At 35.9% G+C, this 11,141-nt stretch overlaps 1 protein-coding gene across 1 annotated transcript; it reads right to left on the bottom strand.

The window, feature by feature from the left end:
* Positions 1-9,458: 9,458 nt before the first annotated feature.
* On the bottom strand, positions 9,459-10,375 carry LOC135365300 (olfactory receptor 2T33-like; the record flags this gene model as incomplete). Its single annotated transcript, XM_064595637.1, is given in 2 exon segments — positions 9,459-10,243; positions 10,246-10,375. Coding segments are annotated over 2 exon segments (915 nt in total), but the record flags the coding sequence as incomplete, so codon positions are not given.
* Between the last annotated feature and the right edge of the window lie 766 nt (positions 10,376-11,141).

Below are 11,141 nucleotides of genomic sequence, written 5' to 3'. Positions count from 1 at the left end.
TCTATTTTGATGGCCTGGAATGTGGCCACTGTTTTGCTATAACGTTAGGTATATGAAAAGATTAACCTTTGAATGACGTTGCAGATATATACATGTTTAAGTAGGTCTTGCTGTTTTGACTGGTTTGACCAACAGCTCAGTAAAATTCGGTAAGGACATGGATTGAGATTTAAGGGCATGGATGCCTTCCTTGAACTGGTGGATCATAAGTTAGTCTTTAAAATCTATGAATAAAAAAATCAATGAATATTATTGACAACTCAAATTCAGTATATCATTATCCAAAGTTGTTGACTTTTTCTCACGGCCAAAAATAATTTTGTCATTCTGTTTTTCCATTTTCCATTAATGATTTCAATTGTTATGCTCATTCTCATCAAAAATCCATACTCGATTTTAGTGTTGAGAAGTGTGGGGGCATCTGAGAGACACAGTCAGTTAAATGCCCAGCTCTTGGTTTTGCCTCAGGTTGTCATATCAGGGTCATGAGATCAAGCCCCAGGTCAGGCTGTGCACACAGGTACAGAGTCTGCTTAACACTTTCCCTCCCTTTCCCTGTTTCCCTTTCTCTAAAATAAATAAATCTTAAAAAAAAAAAAAAGAAAACAAAAGTATATGTAACGTCTATTTTCTGCAGAACCCCATCACATAGTAGTCCCTGGCCTATTGTAGGTTCTCAGTAAATGTTTGTTCAAGGTATTTTTGACTATGGACTCTGATATCCAAAGTTATCCACAATATATCAATTATATTTACATTTTTAAAGAGTTTGTGCTGCCTCTACAAGAATATTTTGTCTACATTTGTCTTCAGATATTAGAAGTACTCCATAATAAATTCAACAACTACTTCATCTTCTAGGTTCTGCTACTTTCTTTCCACTTCCATGGGGCACCTGAAGTTCAAGAGCTGAGCTGAGATCGAGTCCAGTGCTTAACCAACTAAGCCACCCAGGTGTACAACCATCTTTTAAGAATCTTTGCCTAACTGGTCAATCAGGCATCTGGAACATCCTTCCATGATGCTAGAATGATAGATAAAATGATACCTTCTATGCCATCCAGAATGTTGAATGAAATCTGTTCTTGAATCCAAAGAGGTATACTCTAATGGTGAGCTTCCTAACACTATGTTTAAAAGTGGGAAGACAAATGTTACATATCCTGTAAAATCTTCCAAATCTGTGCTACCCTTATAAAGTTATAGTCTCTTTCTCTCTATATGACATTAAATATTCTCTGTCTAATAATACTAAATGTAAGTAAAGAGATGTAACATGCAGTTTACACCATCCTAACCTCTAGAAGTTTGGAGACTAATTATAGAAGATGCTGTCATCATTAGATACCAAGTCTTTAGCTATAAACACAGTCATATCCCAAACTTGTCTCCCAGGTAAAAGAAAGGCTTCCATGCACTTTACCTAGTGAATGCAATATGCTCAAATATTTTTTACCATTTTACATTTGTCAACATTTTGAAAATTCATTATGCAGCACTAATTTGACTTAACTAGTTTGAAAAATATTCTTTTCATTTTTGTGTCACATCTCTCAGTACATGAATAAAACATTCAGAATATGTCCTTAAATTTAAACAGAAGGGAAATTACATTTAAATAGAAGGAAACTATTCAATAAAATTAGTAAGACTACACATCTATTCAATTATTTGTATGTTCCTACATTACATCTTTATATTAAAATTTTGACTGTAAGATGAAAGACAAAAATAATAGATCATTACTTCCTGAGTAATATTTATCTTGAGGTGTTTAATGTAGAAATCCTGGGAATATTAAGTCTGATATACATGCTTATATTTATACTAAAAGATAATGCTACTTTGAATATCTTTTATTTTTTCCTTGCTTAATTGTTCTGGCTAGAACTCTCAGTACTATATGGAATAGAAATTTTAAGATGATCATTCTTGTGTTGTTTCTGATCATAGAGAAACAAAGTTTTCAGCATTTTTAGTATTGATTTATTATGTGTTTTTTTTTTTCTATAACTAATGTTTGGAGAGTTTTATCAAGACAATATGTTGCATTTTATCAAATGTTTTTTCCTGCACCTATTGAGATGATCATATGATTTTTATATCATTTTGTTAAATATATGGTTCTACTTATGCTTAGATTCCTTTTTCTGGGTCTTGGTATAGAGCCCCATATCAGGCTCCATGCTCAACACTGAGTCTGTTTGAGGATTCTCTCTGCCTGCCCTCCCCCTCTTTAAATCCATAAATAAATCTTTAAAAAAATGTTTGCTCATGGAAGAAAGAAATTTATAAATGAGAATAATTTTGGAGAGGAGAGAGGTTATGTGGAGCCTCAAAGGCTGAGAATATCTACAATTTTGAGAAACTGCCTACATTCCATGATCACTTCCTGTCTCTCATGGGGATTTTATTGAAGAGGGGCATAGTCAACACAAGTTAAAAGCCTAGTTTATTTTGATAGACTCAGTGTCTATTTTGAAAAGCTGAAAAGATAAAATTTGTTTACACTTCAAAGCAACAGTGTTAAAACTAATATACAGCACATGGACAGAAACCTTAATGAAAATTATGATTTTGGGGGCACCTGGGTGGCTCAGTTAGTTAAGCGGCTGCCTTTGACTCAGGTCATGATCCCAGGGTCCTGGGATCCAGCCCCGTGTTGGGATCCCTTCTTCTCACTCTCCCTCTGCTGCTCCCCCTGCTTGTGCACTCTCTCTGTCAAATAAATAAAATATTTTTAAAAATATGATTTTTCAAATTCCTTTTTTATTCTTGTACTCCTAATTAATTCAAAAAATTTGAGAAAAGTGTATGAACTTTTTCTTCCATATATGTAATTTTCTATTATATCTCACTTCAGTATGTTCACATATTTTATGTCAGAGACTATGTGCAAATTGGCTTTATATATAAAAATATATATTTACATATACATATATTTATAATTATACACCCGCACTTTCTCATTGAAATGACACAATGTCTGAGCCAGGAATAAGTCAATGAATGTGTAAGTGTCTAGAGACTGGAAAACATATAGTCCATGCTGCTTAACCAACAATGGCTTAAAAGTCCCCACATCATAAAATTAAAAAGATGGAATTCTTGATCATGCCACATATCATCTTTGAACTTGCATCTCTTCAGAAGCAGCTAATGATACTTCTCTTGCTGTAAACATCAGCAGTCTGTGACATGTGAAAAGAGGACATGGAAGGACAGTTATTTGATCTTAAATCATCTAGCCAGGTGTTACACATGCTTATTTCCCTGATGTTTTACAGACCATCCCATACTTCAAGGACAAGGGAAGTGCAATACAGTTCTTAGTCCAGAAGAAGGAAGTCAAGATTATTAACCAGCATCACGAATCAACAAGCTCTCCTTGTTTGGTTCACTTAATTTTCTCCAACAAAATAAGTTCAACACCCCCAAAAGGAGACAACCAAAAGTTGCATTTAGCCATGTGATGAGGATGTACGAAGCAGGTCTAGAAATGATTTTTCTTATTACATGACCTGTGAAATACAAGTCATCAAAATACGCAAAACATTTGGTGTTTCAAGGTCCTGATAACATCAATTAACAGTCCTATAAAGAAGAGCAGGAGAAACACAGGAATTTGTTCTCAGATATTCTCAAATCTCAATGGGCAGAAATGTGGGTGCCTTTTATATTGTAGATGAAGAACATTCATAAGTAAAGGCACTTTTCTATTTCCCTGGAGCATATTTTTCATTTTTTTACCATTCCTCTTGGTTCATTCCTCTGGAATGTTCCCTCCCCTTTCCAATATCTCATTGCTTGCTTACCATAATTGTAGAAAATTATCTTCTTGTGGCTAAGTGGTTTTCTCAGTCACCTTATTGAGGGAATGTTTTTGGAATCTTTTGGAATCTTTGCATAAAAGAATATTATTTTACAAATATTCACTGATTTCTTCTGATCTATATGAGAGGAGTGAAGTGTCCACTCCAAATGTATGAGCCAGGACATGTAATTATTTGCTTTGTTCAATGCTGTGTGGCTGAAATTGTCTTTTTATCAATTCCAAGCAAAGGATGTTAGAGATAGCTTTGTTGTTGTTGTTGTTGCTTCTTCCATAACCATGAGAAGTAATGCTTGAGCAGCTTGTCACTTTCAAAACATTTTTTCTATGCTTGATTCCCTCATCCATAAGAACAGAAGGTTCTTATGAAATGTCCAGTTACAAAAGTGGAAACCACTTTATGTATTTTTAAGCAGAGATAAAGAGGTTCAGAAAATTAATTTAATAGGAGGTGGGAACACCAAAGAGCTAAGTAGAGAAAAATGAGCAACCACAGCAATTTTCCATCACTTTGAGAAGTGGAGACATCTGGACAATGTGCCTTCCTGGATCTCATGAATGGGACCTTCATGTAAGATGTGAAAGCAAGATGGGGACTGGCAAGCACTACATAGATCCATAGTTGGGTCTCACAGGAACTGGAAACATGGAAAGTCTCAACCACTTCCAGGAACCCCAATGAAAAGAGACTGGGAGGTAAGAAAGAACACATAAGCTGAATTATATCCTATACAGCTTCTTTTTTATCATTTATATTTTAATTCCAGTGTAGTTAACACCAAGTTATATTAGTTTCTGATGTACAATATAGTGATGAAACGGTTCTAAACAAAACAAAACAATTCTGTATATTACTCAGTGCTCATCAAGGTAAATGTACTCTTAATTCCTTTTGCATATTTCACCCATCCACCCACCCACCTGTCCTCGGGTTACCATCAGTTGGTTTTCTATAATTAAGTCTGTTTCTTTCTAATTTTCCCCTTTGTGCATTTTTTTGTTTATTAAATTCCACATATGGGTGCAATCGTATGATACTTGTCTTTCTCTGACTGACTTAATTTGTTTAGTATTATACTCTTTAGCTCAATCCATTTGCTGCAAATAGCAAGATTTCATTCTTTTTAAAATCTTATTTAAAATCAATTAATTAACAGATAGTGTATTATTAGTTTCAGAGGTAGAGTTTAGTGATTCATCAGTTGCATAGAACACCCAGTGCTCATTCCATCAAGTGCCCTCCTTAATGCCCATCACCCAGTTACCCCATCCCCCCACCCACCTTCCCTCCAGCAACCCTCAGTTTGTTTCCTATTGTTAAGTCTAATGGTTTCTGTCCCTCTCTGATTTCATCTTATTTTATTTTCCCCTCCCTTTCCCTATGTTCATCTGTCTTGTTTCTTGAATTCCACATATGAGTGAAATCATATGGTATTTTCATTCTCTGACTGGTTTATTTCACTTAGCCTAATACCTTCTAGTTCTATAGAGTTGTTGCAAATGGAAAAACTTCATTCTTTTTGATGGATGGGTAATATATATATTATATATATATATAACAACAACAATATATGGTATATACCATTTCTTATTTATCCATTCATGTGTTGATGGACATCTGGACTCTGCTTATTTTGGCTATTGTGGACATTGCTACTATAAACATTGTGATGCATATGCGACTTTCAATCACTTTGTATCTGTTGACATTCATATTTATAGCTGAATAATATTCTATTGTATCTATACACCACTTCTGTATCCGTTCATCAATCGATGGACATTTGGGCTGCTTCCATATCTTGGCAATTATAAATAATGATATCGTAAACAAAGGGGTACATGTATCCCTTTAAATTAGTATTTTTGTATCCTTTGAGTAAATACCTAGTGGTGCAATTGCTGGATCATAGAGTAGTTCTGTTTTTCACTTTCTGAAGAAACTCTATATTGTTTTCCAGAGTGACGACCCCAGTTTGCATTCCCACCAATACTACATTAGGGATTCTTTTTCCTCCACAGCGTCGCCAACAATTTATACTTCTTGTGTTATTGATTTTAGCCATTCTGACAGGTGTGAGGTAACATCTCATTGTAGTGTTGATTGGCATTTCCCTGATGATGAGTGATGTTTTTATTCATTTTTTTTTAGTTCAAGTTCAATGAACATTTAGCATTATATTAGATTCAGCAACTGTTTTCTCAAGGCCCTTAATTTTCTGCTAACAGTTTGAGTTTTGTTTTGTTTTGTTTTTGGCTTATTGGTTTGTTTTTGAATTCTGACTGCAAACTGATCCTATGAAAAAAATGACAGAATTTTAGTATTAGTTTTGGGTCCATGCCTCTTCCAGGAATGAAAATATGCTGTAGTTAATATTGTTGTATAGCAAGAAGTGCAAATGGCAGTGGTTTAAAATAACAATACTAAGTTATTTTCCTCCTAAAGCTTGTTAGGCAAAATTTGACAGACACCTCATTTTTGTGTCAGTTGGGGCATCTCAAGTGCGATCTGGAGATTCATCTCCAAGATAACTTATATATACTTTATATATAAATATAAATGCATATATATACATCTATAACAACTTATCAGCATAAACTGTTTCATGGACTCATATATCCCAATATGTGAGTAATTCAGCTACACTACCACAAATAATTTTCAAATGATTGCAGCCTAAAGCATATAATTTTACATAGCCTGGAATAGGGTATCTATTTTTACATTGTATTCTTTTAGAATGAATTATGTTTGAGACTGATGTGTGCTCTCATAGTTGGCATATCATTCTCCAGTAATTTAATTTGTTAATTTTAATTGAGAGAATGATGATGGAACAAAGAATTTTATTCTAACATTTCAGTTTCAAGGACCTGGCATTCTCTTTGGGACAAAATCTTGTACTTATCAATATGGAACAGCATTTTTTTTTTAAAAACCTTGAATATATATAGATATGTTCTTTTGTTTGAGATGATGTGAGATAATTACAGAAATAGACTCAGTAGTTCATTCAGATGTTAAAATTCATATTTTAAGAATTTTGGCAAGAGACCATTTAAATTTGATATTCTTCATTTTAAATGTGCCACTTCCTTAGAATCAAAATATGTAGGGTATAGGTCCTTCTTTTTAAAAATTTTTTTGTATCCTGCCACATTACTGAATTGCTGGATGAGTTCTAGTAATTTGGGGGTGGAGTCTTCTGGGTTTTCCACATAAAGTATCATGTCATCTATGAAAAAGAGAGTTTGACTTCTTCTTTGCCAATTTGAATACCTTTTATTTCTTTTTGTTCTCTGATTGCTGTTGCTAGGATTTCTATGTTGAACAATAGTGGTGAGAGTGGGCATCCTTCACATATTCCTGATCTTAAGGGAAAGGCTCTCAGCTTTTCCCCATGAGGATGATATTCACTGTGGGTTTTCATAGATGGATTTTATGAACTTGAGGAATGTCCCCTCTTTCCCTATACTCTGAAGAAAGGGGAACCCTCTCACACTGTTGGTGGGAATGCAAGTTGGTACAGCCACTTTGGAAAACAGTGTGGAGGTGCCTCAAAAATTTAAGAATAGAGCTACCCTATGATCCAGCAATTGCACTCCTGGGTATTTACCCCAAAGACACAGATGCAGTGAGAAGTAGGGCCATATGCACCGCAGTGTTCATAGCAGCAATGTCCGCAATAGCCAAACTGTGGAAAGAGCCGAGATGCCCTTCAACAGATGAATGAATAAAGAAGATGTGGTCCATATATACAATGGAATATTACTCAGCCATCAGAAAGGATGAATACCCAACTTTTACATCAACATGGATGGGACTGGAGGAGAATATGCTAAGTGAAATAAGTCAAGCAGAGAAAGTCAATTATCATATGGTTTCACTTATTTGTGGAAGATAAGGAATAGCATGGAGGACATTAGGAGAAGGAAGGGAAAAATGAAGGGGGTGAAATCAGAGGGAGAGTTGAACCATTAGAGACTATGGACTCTGAGAAACAAACCGAGGGTTTTGGAGGGGAAGGGGGTCGGGGGATGGGCTAGCCCGGTGATGGGTATCAAGGAGGGCATGTACTTCATGGAGCACTGGGTGTTATACAAAAACAGTGAATTGTGGATCACCACAACAAAAACTAATGATGTAATGTATGGTGACTAACATAATAAAATAAAATTAAAAAAAAAGACAAATTTTTTTTTTTTGGAAAATTAACTATCCTAAAACTTGCAACTCAACAGTTGCAGAAAGATTATAAGACTTCTCCCAAGCCATTAGATTTATGTCCCTTATTGAAATACAAAGATGAAACCTTCAGCCCTAGGGCTTTCATTGGGAACAAAGATGATTTCTTATCTATATAAGTCAATAGAAAATATTTATTTTAATCTGTGGGAAAAGGGACTTTTTTATCTTAATTACTATTATGAATAAATCTATTGTCTGTGTTGATTTATGTGGTTAATTCTATCATGTGTGAATTATTTTTTAATTAGTGTTACTTATTTTCAGAGAGAGATGTTCACTTCCACTCTTCATGATTATTGTATGTTTTTTTAATTAAGTTGTATGTCCATTATGGGTCTTGAACTCATGACCTTGAGATCAACAGTCATATATTTTACTGATTATGCCAGCCAGTGATTGCTACATATTTAAATGTACACAGGTCAATCTACTTACCTTGTACATAATGATTTTTAACTCACATATACCCTCAGAAAATCCTCGTCTAGCAAAAATTATGACAATATTTCCTACAAGATTTTTATATATTTTTCATATTCATTTAACTTTATTTGAAATTTATTATATCAAAATTATATGAAACTGAGATGTACATTGCTTTTTTCAAATAAATTATTCACTCTTTAAATAATCCATCCTCAAAATTGCACACACACACACACAGAGTTGGTGTTGTTGACACAAAATGAACAAACTTTTAAAATCTCTAAAAGAAAGGGTTTTTTTTTTTAGTTGTTGTTCTGTTTTTGGTTTTGTTTTTCCAGTCCAGGTTAGGACAACTGCCTGGGATACAGTCTTTACTAAGCACATAAAACATGAAATGTTCAAATCATTAGGTGAAAGGTATTTCAGAAAGTTATAGACCTTATCTTAGGACTGTAAACTTAGGACTTAGTTTATCTGCAGGACTGTCTGACTTCAGTCTCATGGGACCAGGGAGGTTCTACACTTAGCCATATGCTTGGAATATGCTCCATTTTAGGTTATTTATAAATGAATCAGATGTACAATTGGTGCCAAGGTCAGAAATTGAATTTGCTGACTCTGGTAATGGTTAAAGTTTGGTTTCTTTGAGATCCAATAAGCAGGGCCCATGCACATTAAAAGTTGAAAATCTCCTTTATTTTATCAATGTCTAGCATATCTTTTACTTACAGTGCCTCAGCCATTTACTCTTATTGCTGAGGTCCAAAGTCCAGAACAAAAATACTATAAGGATGTATGAAAGCAGGACAAATGTAAATTTTAATGTACTAAATATAAAGTAAATATATTTTTCAATAGTGAAAACTGGCCAAGTGAGAACAAAATATATTGATATAACAAATTTCATAATGGATCCCGTTTGGCTGCTGCCAGTTTATCCAATTCCTCTCACTATAGACGTCCCAGAAAATGTTTCTCTAGCCATTGTCTCAAAGCCCCCTTGACGTCTTCGTTCCTCACACTGTAGATAAGGGGGTTCAACGCAGGTGTGAAGATGGTGTAAGAAGCAGAGACCACCTTGTCATGGGCCACTGAGCGGTAAGATTTGGGCCGCACGTAGATGAGTAGGAGAGTGCCACAGAAGAGCCCCACCACAGCCAGGTGAGAGGAGCAGGTGACAAACGCTTTCTTCTGAGCTGCAGTGGACCGCATGCGGAGCCCAGCAGCCAAGATGAGACTGTAGGAAGCCAAAAGGAGAGACAGAGGGATCAAGAGCATCAGGAGGCAGCACACATACGTGAAAAACTTAAAAAAGGTAGTGTGGGCACAGGCAAGGTGCGTGAGTGTGGGTGCCTCACGAAAGAAGTGGGTGATTTCTCGAGAATGGCAGTAAGGGAAGCTCAGAGTGGCACCAGGCTGCATCAGCCCATCCACCCCTCCCCGAAGCCAGTAGCCTGTGGTCACGTGCAAGCAGAGCTTCTGATTCATGAGGATGGGGTAGCACAGGGGGTGACGTATGGCCACACAGCGGTCATAGGCCATGGCCGCTAAGAGGAAGCACTCACCCTCTCCCAGCATGGGAAACAGTAAACTCCGGGCTCCACAGCCAGCAGGAGAGATGGACCTGGTGCCCATCAGGTAGTTGGTTGCCATCTGGGGGACTATGGTGGAGACCAGCATCATGTCCACGAGGGAGAGCTGGCTAAGCAGGAAGTACATGGGTGTGTGCCGCTGGGGTCCTCATGGTTGAGCACAATCATGAGGGCATTGCCCATCAGGGAGATGAGGAAGAGCATGAGCACCATTGAAAAGAGGAACAGATGGATCTGAGTGCAGTTAAAGAGCCCTAAAAGAATGAAGTATACTGTGTGGTGTCATTTGCATCTTCCATGGCTCAGTTCATGCCTGGAAGGCAAGGAATTATAAGGAGTCAGAGTTGTTTGAAAGGAAGGTTAGGCATTTATTTAAGAAGATGTGGTCAAACGACAGAAAAAAATGAGACTTGGAGGAATAAGTATGTCTTTAATCTTTCACTTCATGACAAGATGTTTGCCTTAGCATCCTATCATACATCTCTGTTGTTATTATACAATATTTTTTAATCCAAATAAATTGCATAACAAGTATATCTTGCAGTACACATCACACTTCTGTTATTTCTGTATATCTTGTTAGTATGCCACACATAATTTACTCACGGTGTTAGGAAATATTATGCCTTCCCAGTTTTCTAAAATTTGTGTACTTCTGTGTTGAAAGAGCCTCATAGTCATGCCTTTTAGTTAATATTAAAGTGATATATCTCTTAATTATGGCTATGGCTTTTTCATGTTTCTCATATGTTTAAGTTAATGTCTCAAGATTTTCTTTGATGTCGTGAGAAATTGTTTTAACTTAAAAAATACAGAAAAATAAATATAAAACTACTATAACTCAGTTTTCAGGTGAGAGACACAAAATGGCTATATTTCTCTATTTTACATGTGTGTTTAGTACATGGTTTCAATATGCCAGGCTTCCAGCTACCACAGATATTGCAACAAAGCACCTACCACCATATTGGTCATATCATCATTGTGTTTACGCACGATTAGAGGGAACTTACCTCAGTGTAGAGACCTTGCAACAGTTAAT

Source organism: Mirounga angustirostris, unplaced genomic scaffold, assembly GCF_029215605.1.
Source record: "Mirounga angustirostris isolate CCGP_5_RB_7025 unplaced genomic scaffold, mMirAng1.0.hap1 SCAF_7, whole genome shotgun sequence".
Taxonomy (NCBI): domain Eukaryota; kingdom Metazoa; phylum Chordata; class Mammalia; order Carnivora; family Phocidae; genus Mirounga; species Mirounga angustirostris.
Note: the sequence above shows the minus strand (reverse complement) of the source record. Positions and strands in the feature narration are given on the sequence as shown.